General features: G+C 41.7%; 1 protein-coding gene across 1 annotated transcript in view; it reads right to left on the bottom strand.

Annotated features, from left to right (window-relative positions):
- The window catches only part of MAOB (monoamine oxidase B), a 57,543-nt gene extending 42,881 nt beyond the window's left edge, over positions 1–14,662 (bottom strand). Inside the window, exon 1 of the mRNA XM_074159006.1 lies at positions 14,555–14,662. Coding sequence (XP_074015107.1) covers positions 14,555–14,600 — 46 coding nt within the window. The 5' untranslated portion in view covers positions 14,601–14,662. The remainder of the gene's footprint in view (positions 1–14,554) is intronic.
- Between the last annotated feature and the right edge of the window lie 270 nt (positions 14,663–14,932).

Below are 14,932 nucleotides of genomic sequence, written 5' to 3'. Positions count from 1 at the left end.
ATCAGCAAATTGACTGAAATACCCCTTTAACCGTAGCATTTCCAGAAAAATTTCACTAGAAAGGACAGGATTGGAAGTTGCATCTCTGATGTGTCTCTAAATGATACTTGTGCCTTCTTCCATTTAAGTTTGGGTTGTTTTTTTTTTTTTTTCATAGGATACTTTTGTCATTCTCTGGACAGCTAGACAACCAATACACAACAGCAAGTGAATTAGCAAGCTTTTATTTCTCCCTCGGGCTACACCCAGTTCCCTTGTAGTGTACAAGGGACAGGGCAAATAACTTGGAAGGGGATAGATTATAAAGCTGTAAATAAAGTTTATTTCTGAAGGCATTCCTGCAGTTCTTAATGTACTTTCTCTGTATTATTCACTACTTTATTGTGTTCCCCCATATTTACTATCTCCCTTCTAAGATACAAAAAATAAAACTCACCTCTTCTCTCATATATGTAATTATAAGTATCATCTACAAGTTCTACATTTAAATTCATGTAGGGAGCAAAGAAAGAGCCTCTAAGCCACTGGCATTCATTTAATAGCCTCTAAAATGGCTGTCAAAAAAATGTTTACTTTATAACCTTAAAAATTTCTCTCTCCAACTAAAATTGTTGTTGAGCAGGAAGACAAGCTGCCATCCTACTTGTACTGTACTTGCTTGCAGGTCTTACTGCAGAACTTAGATGTCTCACACCTGGATTTCCTCAGATTCATTAAATTTGCTGATATTTCTCTCTCCTCCTCTTATTTATTTTGACACCAAAGATATGTTTACAAAGTACTGCCCAGGGGATTTTTAGCTTTTGTAACACATGCCAGACACTTGGACTCTGCATCCAAACATCGACTGTACGTGTAGATTAGAAACATCCAACACTTGAAAGAGGCAAGGAGCTGATTTTTACCTTTGCTGTGCCTCCATGACTTGGACATACATGTGTGAACAAGCCCTACACCAGCTCGGTTAACTGCTGACAGCATCCCCCTTGACATCGTGTTGTTCAAACAGGGGCTAACACCTGGTTTTCCCAGTGTATTTGCAGGTGCAGCAGCTGCACTGCAAGTCATCCTCCAGGCAGCCAGATGAAAGCTCAAGCACATCTGGATGAGAAGCGGCTGCCGTAAAAAACCTTGTAAATAAAGCCAAAACCGATGAGTTTCTTGAGGATTTTTTCCTTGCTCTCACCCTGTTAAGACACATCTAAATCACTGTCTGCAGAGATGTCAGGTAACAGATGCTCCTTTACCCGGAGCCAGTGGGCAGAGCAGCCTGCAGCACCGGAGCCTGAGCACCTTATTGGGGTCCAGGGCAGTAAACAAACACAGCACGAGGCTCAACATGAGGATCTGTCACAAAATGCACCTCGGAAATGGCATAACAAGCACAGTCCTCTGCCCTGGGGCTAAAGCAGAAATTGTGGGATGTAAAAATGTTTCACAAAACTGATAGCAAGAAAGGGAAACATACCATAATCGATTATATATAAACAAATAAGGAGTTCAAGATCAATAGGGTAAATGAACTCAAGCATTTCTTAACATAAGTATTCAAAAATATTAGTCAGACCACCTTTGGACATGGACATTTAACATCTTGAAGCTGTTATTTTAGAAATCTCAAGATTTGTATTCTTCTCCTTGATTTTGAGTCTACTTCTCATTTTGACTAGAGGGGCCAGGAATTTAATTTCTTTGCTTAATGGAAGTGATGAGTCTCACAAAAATCAGAAAACCTTAAGCAGCTGAAACACTAAGTAAAACCAGAAAATCAGTCAAAGCCTACAAAAAGTTATATAAGCTGGTAATGCTGTGGGAACACACAGGAAACACAACTTTCACTATTAGTAACCCTTACCTACCATCTCTGATGCTCAGAAACACATACAAAATGCATACAGCAGATAAACGAGTTTGGCCAAAACTGGTGCACTGAACCCAGTGAAACAAAATCCTGCTGTCTTAACACTACAGAAGAAATTTTGAGGAGAACCCCATTGTTACTGGTCCACAGAGTTGCAGTGTTTGACCTAGGGCAATATGAAGAAATAAAGAGGAATATGCTCCAAGCAGTTGAGGTAAATTGTGGGCAAAGCAGAAAAGCACTCCTTTGACCAGGAATACCCTCTGGGTAAGTTCCTAGCATCTAAAAATTAGATCAGTTAATGGAAGAATCCTGTTTGCTGTTGCTTAGGCCTAATTACTCTAAAATTCAAATAAAACCCCTTCTTGTTTATACTCAGGGTTCTCTGACCTCCATTTAAGAAATGTCCCAAAAACATTCTGCTAGTTCAGTGCCATTAGCATAACACAGTTTGCGTACCGCTGCGATACTGAAGGGATGGAGAGCAGAACCAGAGAAAAGGCATGTTCTTATCTGCTTAGCTAGCAGCCATTTTCCACCAGTGGGTTTTCTCCTTCAAGTCTTCCACAGTTTCTTTATTGCATTACTGTGTTAGAAACTGCAATTTAATAGCATTGGTTTTGTTTGTGTTGACTGCTCTAATAAACACAATCCGATTACTGGTCTGCTACTGAGAGATTGAACCTGGCGCTGCTCACCTTTAACTCTGTCACTCATCATTAGCCAGCTAAAATGTTTTAATTGAAATAATGGCTTGAGACAATAATGCCTGTAAAGGCATTATAGATAAGGATTGTAAGCAAAATAAAAAACAAAACAACAACAACAAAAAAAGCAAAGCCAGTATTGGCCAGGGTCTGGGTGAGCTAAGGTGAAAGAGGCATTTTTGTAACATTTCTCACATTACGGAAAGGTCAAGGGATTTTGCTCTTGTGAAGAGTATTATCCCCTTACAAATTCAAGGAACATGCTCAGAATTGTAAAGGGAGCACTACAGCAGCAATAGGTAAGAGCACACTGCCTGAAACTCAGTTCACATCAGGCTGACACATTGCTATCAAAAATGCTGAGCATGAACAATAGTCGCTTTTCCCACTTCACTGCTTTCTTAGTTCTCTGCAAGACAAGGTACATAGCATCAGATTGCTCCAAGAGTTGTCTAGGTGACCATACTTCTGAAAAGCAAAGGGCTACAAGGACAACAAGATACCGCAATCCGACAATACCTTTTATTAATTTAGCCCGTCACCTACACCCATATGCTTTCAGGGTGAAGGTAACCTTTTAAATTCTCAAATTTGGGCCACCTTTACAAAAGTACTTTAGATATCTGACTCAATCTCATAGAAGAAAGATACAAGAATTATCGTTCAGTACCTAAAAACATGGTAGAGCTGGTTCTCTGTAAATTGTTGCTCTTGGTTATTCTCGATGTCTTATTTTCATTTGCTGAACAGTACAGTTAAACATATCAAAGCAACTCTTTTTTGATGCAAGTATTTTGACCATGGGGTGAGATGCTCTCTCTTCCTAAGCTTTATCACTGTGCAGCAATGATTGCCACTAAAATGAATATCACAACACCAGAGAACTTAAAAAAATAATAAAATCACAATTTCAGAAACCCCAAGGAGTAAAAAAAGACATTATCAATCTGCCTATCTGCTTAAAATGCATATTTACTTAAAATATTTGTACAAAGGACATAACATTTCTGGCTAGGATACAGCACTCTATAAGCAAATATAATTATTTCTGTTAGCATTTCATTGTCTAGACAAGGTTAGACAATGAGGTTTTCTCTGTCTGATCACTGGTTCTGTAACCTTGTCACTGAGGTCAGTATGAGTGTCCCCATGAGTTAATGCGACTCTACGTGAGCATAAACTCTAGTCCCAACTTTCTGTGATCTCTTCTCCCTGAAAGTGCTCCTAGATGATTCATCCAGTGTGCAGGGAGCAGTATTTATAAAGCAGAGTTCTTAAAACCAACATTAAAAACATTCAGCCTACATTTGCCATAGGCGTTGCACCTGGTTAAGTGCTATAGAGTCTGGCCAGTTGTGAGTGAGATGAGCAAAATGGTGGTACCTTAAGTTCAAGCCTGGCCAAGCATGGCATGAAGAAAGCTTGTTGCGTTTGGGTGGAAATCCAACACCTTCAGTGCGGTGGCGCCCAGGCTCAAGCGCTGAAGCCACAGCTGTTCTGCTCTTGCCCAGGGCTTCTCTTTAGTTTCCACTGCATTTTTACAATTGAAGTTTCCAATTAAACTTTGGACTGATGAAACTGGGCACTCCAGCATTTCATGTCTAGTATCGATCATTTATTCAGTATTCTGTTCATTCCACTGTCATGTCTTACACATGGAGGGTACCCCCATTCAATGCCCACCTCACTTTGAAAGAAAGAGTCAGAATTCTGCTTCTAGGCTCCAGTCAGGTAAAAAAAAAACCAAACAATGCACATTCTGCATGCCCTTTGTTATGGCCCTGGGATATACTGAAGAGTTAAAGTTAATTGCATTATTATTATCATCTGTACTGTAATATTATCTCGCAGCTTCAGTCTCAGGGCCTCCTTTGCCTTAGGTCACCCCTTTCTTCGAGTTTACAACCTAGGTTGCCTCAAAACATAACAGACAGAGGGAAGAAGTAGAGGAGATACAGAGAACTGAAAGAAAAGGTAGAACTACAACAAACACCGTAGCATTGGAACAAACAAAGCTTAGCACAATGAACTGGCTGAGGCTATATAGGCAGTTTACTAAAAGCATCCTTTTAGGCATTATTATTACAGAGAGATATACAAGCAAACAAAATGCCAGACAGATTTACTCTGAAGAAGAGTTTTGCCTTCCATACACAGAAATGTGGGGAAAAAAAGACTAAGCTACGTCTGGAAAATTTTGCAAAATTATGCAGCAGTTGCCTCTGAAGAGAAAAGCTTATCTATTTTGCTAAGTCTTGCATGTTCTCAAGGAAAGAATTCTCATTTTTTTAGTCCCCTGAAAGTAAATGCTCAAAATGCACGATCAAATAGAAGACGTGAACTTAAAAAATAAACAGACTATCATTCTCACATCTTGACATTAAAGAATAACATGTAATTTCCCAGATTTCTCAATATCTGGTGACTCACAGGCATCTATCTAGAGAAGGTCACTTCTTGTGGCGGCTAGAAAAGCCCCCAGCAGAGCCACCATGCCCTCATTCCATGGCTATCCATCTTGTTTCATGTTTTCCTTGATCTTCAGCCAACTATTTCTACCCAGTTGCACTTAATAATTATGGGTTTATATTGAGCATATCACAGTGCACTTTTAAATATCCACCAAGTCATGCCCCAGTGACCCTCTGGTCACTGAAATTCCTATCATCATCATAGCACACATATACATAGTTAAGCGTACATACACATTAACACGCAGGCTAGATACTACTCACTTGTAAAGCTTAAAAGGATTTGTAAACATTTTATCTATTTGAATAACTGAAAAATGAAGACAAATCCCACCACTTCCCAGCATCCTGTATAATCACTTTACATGTCAGTCAGCTCTTTGCTGATATCCCAAAAAGACCACTTCATTTCTTGATGGCCAGCTCAGGATGAACCAGGCTGAGACACCAAAGGCTGACAACATAGATGTTATCCAGAGAAGGCCAAAAGGGAACCCCTGAATAAGATTTTCAAGTGACTGTCTTCCCTCCATCTCTAAGTGCAGGCAGGAGAAAGTTTGAGCCAAACAGTTCATAAAAATATCAGTGTTATGAAAGAAAAAATGCTACCATTAGTTTTGTACCGTTATGATATAATGCATGGAAAAAAAAAACAGTGAAGGAAGCACAGAAGAAAAGAAAATTATCTAAGGTGCAAAATAAAAGAATTTACACTCTTTCCCCATTTGTGCTCACTGTTTAGCATAAGTCACTGATTCAGCCTCTGGTCAAGTTAGCCTCATAAAAAAATAACTCATATTGGAACAAAAGAGGTGTCTTGCTCCAGTATTTAATGCATTCAAACACAGATCTATCACTCAAGCAAACAGGACACGAGTTTATATGCAAGCTATCCAGATAATCATGATGCATAGTATGAACTGGCTGTTTGATCAGCTGTGGCCGTGTGCAGTCAACCAAACAGACTGCATTCAATGCTTTATATATGAATTATACCATCAAGATAAAGACCAGCTGGCTGGGACGCAGGAGGCTACAAAGGCATCTTTCCTCCCCACCTCCCTCACTCCCAGCTGAGTTATATGGTTGAAACTGAAAAATGCGAAGAATTTGTATAGTACAAAGTCATATTTGTAAGATGAACAGGTTTCAAATTAATAAAAACTTCATGGAACTCTTTAACCACCTGAAACATGAAGTGCCAAACAGCGGTCACCACCATAGCCTAATCCTTGTAACCACAAGATGACAGAGGCTCTAATGAACACAGAGACTCCTCAGTGTTACGTCAGTGTTAAAAATCAGCGCATCTATGATGTATTTTGCTATATACAACAGTTACCAGAAGTAGCTCACAAGGTCTGAAACTTTCTAGACTGCACTACCCTTTCTTACAGGGATTGTCTGCACTTTGTGTGTCCCCATCCTGTCCCTTGCCCTCCCTTCTTCTACACACACACAGTCCCCCCACAAAAAAAACCCTGATGTCCGTCTTTCCCTAAGCAATTCTCTGCTCTCTATCCATAGCTGCTAATTCTCCTGATGCCACCAAGAGCATCCCTCCTAACACTAAGTCCAGGTAGAAGAGTCCTGTGGGGCTGTGGGTGGCAGGGGTACAGCAGTCCCACATATCTGCTAGGGAACATCTGCCTAGCAGTGAGGGCAGCACAAAGGAGGATAGGGGATGGAGGAAGAGAGGGGAGAGAATTAAAAAATGGGTTGAATTCCCTTGGGCAGCTTTGTCCCTGAAAATATTTCACTCTTTCTCTCCTTGGAAGCCTGCTCTTCCCATAAATAATATTATCACTGTTTCTTGAGTAAGTCAATGCAACTCCTCTGTGGCTTGACAGGCACTTACCAGCATCTCCTATTTTGCTAACTCAGGGTCTCCACAACTGAGATATTGACACCCATTCCTCTTTCTGTTCCCTACAGCACCCCAGCCCCAAATACTGGTCATAATAATGGATTGTAGAGCAAATAAAGTTTCTAAGGGACTTCACACTGACATTACTTTTAAGCAAGCTGCTCGAACAGAAAACTAACAGGACAGGAAAGGTTGTGCAAAATCCAAGTGTGTGGGTAGGTTATTTAAAAGAACACTAGAGATTCACAGTTTAAATGCCAACATGCTGTATTGCATTCTCATTGACCACTGAAATCAGCAGAAAAAAACTTTAAACAAGGATCACACAACATTACAAAATTATAAACCTTAGACACAAATTAGTCTGTAGGGAAATAAAGCTAGTCAATTAGATGAACGATCACACTTTGACAAACCACCTCACAAGGCAGCAAGAACCTTAATATCTGACGTAAGTTTACAAGAATGAAATAGGTTATCAGCCCAGAAGGAAAATAATGTTAAGTTCAAAAATGGCTATACAAAAATTAAATGATTGAAACTGTAATGAGATGAATGGAATCTCCTCAAGAAATTTAAGCCCAGCTAAAGCTCTGGAGTCCTCAGTATGGCAAAGACATAGAACTGTTGGAGCGGGTCCAGAGCAGGGCCACAAAAACAATCAGAGGGCTGGGGCATCTCTCCTGTGAAGACAGGCTGAGAGAGCTGGGGTTGTTCAGCCTGGAGAAGACAAGGCTCCGGGGAGACCTTACTGTGGCCTTTCAGTACTTAAAGGAGGCTTTTAAGAAAGATGGGGACAAACTTTTTAGCAGGGCCTCTTGCAATAGGACAAGGGCTAATGGCTTTGAACTAAAAGAGGGTAGATATAGATTAGATATAAGGAAGAAGCTTTTCACGATGAAGGTGGTGAAACACTGGAACAGGTTGCCCGGAGAGGTAATAGATGCCCCATCCCTGAACACATCCAAGGTCAGGCTGGACAGGGCTCTGAGCAAGCTGATCTAGTTGAAGATGTCCCTGCTCACTGCAGGGGGGATGAACTAAATTACCTTTATAGGTCCCTTCCAACCCCAACTATTCTATGATTCTATGAATGATGACTGATTTCAGAAATGTAACTGAGAGCTTTGTAAGTGCATCAAGACACATTCTCTGTAAAGGAAAACCAAAGGAAGATCTTCAATCCATTATGGTATTGCTCAGCAAACTTTTATAACCATGCTAAATTTCACCATTGTATCAGTGCACTCTGTGAAGTAGCTGCTATGGAACTGAGACAAAACACAAAAGCAAGCGAATCCTCTTCTGGGAAGGGCCAGTGAGACAATATGGCTTTTTATCTTTAAGTAACAGAACTACTTAACTACAGCTGTCAGTTGTGCTATAGAGAAGGAAACTGTGCCAGTGGGAAATGTGCCAAAATCACCCAGATTGTTTACATACTGAATAGTAACTTCTGAAGAAAAGCCTTCTCAATTGACTAAATTATGCATAAGACCTAATTCATTGTCATTAGCTGCTGTGTAAGATACATAAATATAGAGCAAATTCTCTGCTGGTTTTTGATACTAAAAGCAGCGCTGGAAGTTTACCTCTGGGACTATCAGGGCTGTGCAAGCCCGCATTGCCTACTTAGGCAGTACAAACATGCCTACTTAGCTTTCTTCCTGAGTTCTCCACCTTTCCGTAAGACTACCTCCACTCACCAGTTGCCCTTAAGTCCTCGCGTACTCCTGAGATGTCAGACAGCCTGAAAACCCCCAGGATAGAGACAGAGCAGTGGACTGCTCCTCACAGCCTCTAGGACTGCAGGCACCAGCATCTGACCCAGACTCATATCCCCATGGCGACTGACATCTTGCTATTTGCTGGAGGCTGACACCAAGGTCGCTTGCTAGAGTGGGGGGAAGCGTGCTGAATCACGTCTTTAAAATTACTCCTGTCCTTGATGGTGCCAAGGAGTAAAATGAGCAAATACAAATCCACAAGTAGACAGAATGTGATCTTTTTGGCAATCTCTTGATGCTACAAGAAAATTAAAGACAGAAAAAAAGTAGGAAAGAAGAAGACATAAAGGATGGAGACAGAGGATGTAAATGCACATCCGTGGTCAGGATGACCAAGTAAATAATTTTTAACCATGTCTTCATGGAAGATGAGCACAAAATGTAAATGTTTACTCTTCCCACGTTACTACCTTTGATCTGCAAAGCTAAAAGTATCCCAAGACAGGAAGCTTGCAATGTCTATGTTCGCAAAAAGTGCAGAACAGCAGAAGATCTGCAAAGTAAAACAGTTGTATCCTGAATACCCAGTATCCATACTATATGCATGAAAGGGGCTTTATTTCAGAGTAGCTCTTGTATGGTCCTACAAGCTGAACATTCCATTAGGGGTTAGACCTCAAAAGGTGAGTTCCTAGAACACATCTTCCCATTTGGTGTCATGCAAAAAGGAATCCAATGCATATGCTCTGAGCCTGCACACTGTGGAGCAATAAGTAGGGTCAATCAGGAGATTAGCTCAGAGTACACGCTTGATCCGAACCAATACACTAATGCAGATGAATACCTACCACCACCTGCAGTGTGATTAGGTTCTAGTCAAGTGCTAGACTAGACTCTGACAAATCTAATGAACTAAAAGCACCACTGCAGGTGGTTGTCCAAGTAAACAATGCACTGCACTTTCTTACAAAGAACTTTCAGCCTCTCCTGTGTCTCATCTTGTTTATCAAAAAAATACACAAATTCAGCAGTACAAAAAAGAAAATCCTGTGGACTTTACAGTTTGTAACCCTAATATCAACTGGTACCCACAAACTTGGGTTCTCTACCATTTATTTCCATAATAGCTACCTGGGAACCCCTTGCCGAAAGTTTTGGCACCCTAACTTACCTTTTTTGTCCCTTCCAGGGTGTTTTTCACATTTTGCTGAACAGACTGAATGAACTTTCCCTAATACCACCCTTTTATAACAGTTAAATAAGCTAATGGAAAAGCTTTCCTTAATGAAGCATCACTCTGAGCCTTTGGAGATGAGATGGCTCCTGCAGGTAGACTGGAAAGCTTCTTATCAAATCAACTTTCAGACCAATGAGGAGGTATCAGTTAGTGAATTACAAGTGCTATCCCTGCTGCCTAGGCTACCAAACTATTTCACAACATTATGCAGCTGCTTTCTGTCCTGTTTACTGTGCATTGCCAAGTTTTTTTTCTGAAGAATCTACAAGACAAATGGCAGGCTCCACCCAACTGTCTCATACTCCTTTGCAGTAGCCGTGAGAGTAGTTGAATACAAAAGGAAGAACTCCCTGATGGCAGATACAGAGACAGATGACTGAAAACGTGAATGGAGAGCTTCATCATGCCAACTGACAGGGAAATGTCCCAGATTCCCTTTGCCCGAGTGCACCACAGAGAGGGTGGTCACACTCTTCAGAGAGGGGCACAGTCTTCCCACAGATGGATCCATTCTATTTCATCATGCACAGCTATTTCATCCATGCTCATGTTTCATTTTGGTCTGGGGTTTTTCCTCTCCAAATGGGCATCTCGTACAGGACTGCTAGACTAGTAATGTTCTCCAAAAATAGTGTCTCCTTTGGCAAACTATCTTTTCAAAGGAGGAGTATTATGACACTGTAAATTACTACCAGACAGCAAAAAGAATCAAGTAACTAGTGGAAGTTATGCGTCTCATGTATACTTTTCTTACAACATGTCCCAGTTTTGTTTTGAAAAACAATTTTTTTCTCTGCTTCAGTCTATTTTAAAACAGATCGAACATCTTCAGATAATAGCCCCCAAAACACCTGATCTGGTTTGGGGGGTTTTTGTTGGTTTGGTTTGTTTTTTTAAGTAATTTGAAACTGGCACCACAGATGGCAGTGAGAGCTACTGTAATTACACAGTGTATTAGATCATCATACAAATGCAAAGCAAGGCTTAAGAAGAAGAGTACAGAGCACAGTCATAAATCAGTAACAGAATCATAGGTATCTAAATATTTTTAAAACCTAATGTTTCAACAGAAATATTTTATCTTACAGTAGGTTTTGGTTCTAAACTTATAGGAACATGACAGGCTGCTTGTGAACAGGAAAACACTAAGCATACTTCAAATAACATTCAACATAACTAAGAAAAGGCTTCACCTTTCAGGGAAAAAAAAATAAAAACAATTGACCTCACTTTGATTGTAAAATCTGTGCACCAGAAATTTAGAAGAAGCATTTTCTTAAGTAGAACTGGCATAACATTAGGATAAAATCTGGTAACTTATTTGAAAACAAAAAAAGGAAAGAGGTCCCCCTGGCAAAAGCAGGGACAGGAAGGCACTTTTGAAAACATGTGGAGGAAGTTTTTAAATGAAACCTCTGAACAGATTCCAAGATTTGATTTAAGAAAATTTCTGTCATCGGTGTCTCTATTAAGAAGATAAGCAAGTTTGATGACACAATGTCATAGTTTTCTCATAGTCATTTCCATTCCTGTGCTTGAGGAGCCCTTCAAATAAAAAGAGCTAGTTTTGAGCAAACAGAAGAACCTGTCATGATACCTATAAGGACCTTTTATGTTTCTGATCTAAATATTCTTTAGTACCAGGCATACTATATACAGTGTGCGGCTAAGCATCTTCATATATGCATTTTTAAGTTGGGAAATTTTCTTTTAAAATATTCCTCTATCACCTACACCATTCACAAAAATTTCAAGGATTTCAGCAGAAGTTTTACCCATGAAACAGAATCTACTCCTTAGTAAACCCTCCTATTCTTTAAAGGTCTTTGCTGTCATCAGCTGTATTGAGGTGATCTGAAATCTTCAGAGAAGCCTCAGACTATTTTTTTAGACCTGAAAGAAATCAATGAAGATTAATTTTGAGTAGATTTTAATTACGTAACACTTATATTAGCCAGTTCTTTAGTTTTATTCTTTGCTTTTCAACAAACCTGCAATGAAGGACACTGAAAATGATTCAGCAAAGGAACTGGTATCTTCAGATAAAACATCGGCCCCTTCAGAGAACAGGGTTGTGAAAGCCTCTGCACTGTTATTCCATTATCAGGTTTTGTACTCTTCAAATTTTTGACCCTACTAATTAAATCTGGATAAAAAGATGGGCAGAACTGCTGCCAAAGAGGGTCAGAGCCCTGCAAATGAATAGTGTGCAGTGCTCTCTGCAACATGTTTGTTCACATCCTCAGATGGGCACAGCAACTCTTTCTTCTGTGATTACCTGCTTTGCTTACAGCTGTAGCGGCTAACTCAAGCACACCTGAAGGTTACGAGAGTTTTCTGCTGTTTTACAGTTGTGCCCTGACTGATGCCCTCCTCACCTAGAGGCAGGAACAGTAGAGTCTCAGTCGGCTGAGCTTCAAAAACAGTGACTTTCTGAAGGAACGCACATCAAATCCAGAGCAACAACAAACCTGGTCTCCAAGGAGTAACCCGTTTTAAAAATCATATTCTCCACTCCAGTGGACAGGAGAAGAGACCTCTACTGCAGTTTGGCACGTCAGCAGGGATTTTCAATCAGAGCAAGGATATATAAAACCATAGTTTCATCACCTGGCTGCAAGGTCAATGATTTACAGAGAAGTGTGTGGGCAGAAGACAGAGGTCAATCAGGAGTGGTACATCATAGCTAAAGGAAAGTGACTGAGGAGAGGTGCTTAGTCATTAGTAATTTTTGTGCATATATATTTTTCCAGCCTTTGTGCGAGGAGAAAAGCTTCTACAGCACGAATCCAGAGTGCTTTGGTGAAGATTTGATGTAAAAGGGAGTAAAGAGAAAACTGGTTCCTTACACCCCCCCCCGCCACTTGCTGTTGGCTGCAAGTAGCCAAGAGTGAAGCACACAATTTAACATGGCACAGCACTGCTGCTCTGTTCGGACTGCTCTTTCAGAAAAACATATGTGGGCTGTGCAAGCCTGCCATGAGAATATTTCCATGGCAACCATGAAAAACAAGGGTATATTAAAACCTGTTACACTAACTCTTTCACTCCGACTCATTCAACACTGGGAACCTGTAAGCACTACTGCTGTACAAAAACACACCACTGGAAACATTTTTGTTTAGAAGGCACGAGCAGATAGTTAACACTGGTTAATTTTCCGTAATCAACTTTCACTGTGAAACACGGGTTAAGTTAAAAATTAGCCATAACATTGTGTTCAGAATGAACTGTGCTTTACAGAAAAGCGATGGTTGGTTTTTGCTAATTGCAAAATCATACTTGAAACTTTCAATAATTATTCAGCAGTTTGTTATCAAAGAATCACCCTTAGGAAATAGTGCCAATGCTTTTGTTCATTGCATTTTGTATGTCATTCAAATTGCATGCTGCACACCTTAATATAATGGTTAAACAGACATCTAGAATTATATATAAATAAATAGTGGAAATTAAAAGCCATGTAAAAAAAGGATGACTACAATCATGTTTTGTAACACATCTTGAGTAATTTGTCTGCAATTTGGCAAAAGATACTACTTGGATCTGTGGACATATGCATACTCTTTATGCACCGAGGAGACTGACATAGAGCACAGGATCTATCACACTGCATACCTCCATTGCTAATAGGCCAAAAAGCAACTGTTTGATATATCAAAGGCACAGGGAAAAAAAAAAAAAAAACACAAAAACAAAACCAAAACCCTACTGCATGTACACAATTTTTTTGACACAAGTATCTCAGAACAAAACGCGTGACAGAGATTCACTCTGGGCAGGCACAGAGGTCTTCTAGCTAGGATTAGTTTAGAAACAGCAGATTGCCACTCATCGCAAGAAGGCTTCCATGCCTGCTGCCCATGTCTGCCAGACTGCTCATGCTCTCAAATCCGTCCCTGTGCTGAACGAGGAACTAGACACTTACTAAATGATCCAGCTGATTTCAAGCATTTTTCCTTTATGATTCTACCTGCTCTAAACCGAAGGAACCACAGGATTTAAATTAGTCACTTGTGACTGAGGGCCTTCGCCTAACACCCCTGGACCCGGTGAAGAGGAGGCAGAGCGCATATGGCCTTGCCTGCCCAAAACTTCCAGGGGCTCTGGTGAGAATTACACAGGTTCGGGGGATGCTGGGGTTGGACAGTGGAAGAACCAGAAAAATAAAATGAAAAATAAATAATAAAATGAAAAATAAAGAATGAAATAAAGAGTAAAAAGAATAATAAAATTAAAAATAATTAAAAAATTAAAATTAATACAATAAAAAATGGAATAAAAATTAATGGAATAAAAATAATGGAAAAATAATAGCAGAAAAGGTAATAGCATAAAAGGTAATAACAGCCTGTAGCATTCAGCCTGAACTACGGTGACGGCTCAGCCAGCCTTCCCCAGAGGGTCGGGATGCACTCGCACCTCGGGCTTGCCAGAGGAGACCCGCTCAGGCCGAGGAGGAGGCCACCACCGCAGCCTCTCCCGCCGCCGCGATGCTCCGTCCGTCCGCCCGCCCGTCGGTACCGCCGCTGCCTGCCCCCGGCTGGCCGGGCGGGCGTGCGGGGCACTGGGCGACCCCAGCCGGCTGCGCTCCGGCCGCTGCTACCCCGCCCGGCGACCGCCCGCCCAGGCTGGGCTCCCCAGGGACTGACAGGAACCCCTCGCCCCGGACCGCCGGACCCACCTGAGATGCCGCCCCCGACCACCACCACGTCGTATCTCTCGGCCATGGCGCTGCCCCTGCACCGGCGGCTCCGGCCCGGCTCTGCCGTCCCCCGGGCGGACACCGCCTCGCCCCGCCCCGCTCCGCTCCGACGATGGGCGCCGCCTCCTGCCGCCCCGTGTGAGGCCGAGGGCTGGCGGCGACGCGCCCCGCCGTGTCCCCTGGGACCGTGCCGGGGCTCGCCCGGTGAGGGAGACCGCAGGGCCGGCCGGTGAGGGGGAGGCGAGCAGGGCTCCTGCTGAGGGGCCGCTGACCCTCCAGATGATGGCTGACTACTCGCACCGGCCCCGCTCACCCACGGCGAGAGCCACGTGCCTTGATGTTTTCTCTCCTACCTCG

The sequence above is a fragment of the Numenius arquata genome, chromosome 1 (assembly GCF_964106895.1).
Source record: "Numenius arquata chromosome 1, bNumArq3.hap1.1, whole genome shotgun sequence".
Classification (NCBI taxonomy): domain Eukaryota; kingdom Metazoa; phylum Chordata; class Aves; order Charadriiformes; family Scolopacidae; genus Numenius; species Numenius arquata.
This window is presented reverse-complemented; position numbering and strand designations above follow the sequence as displayed.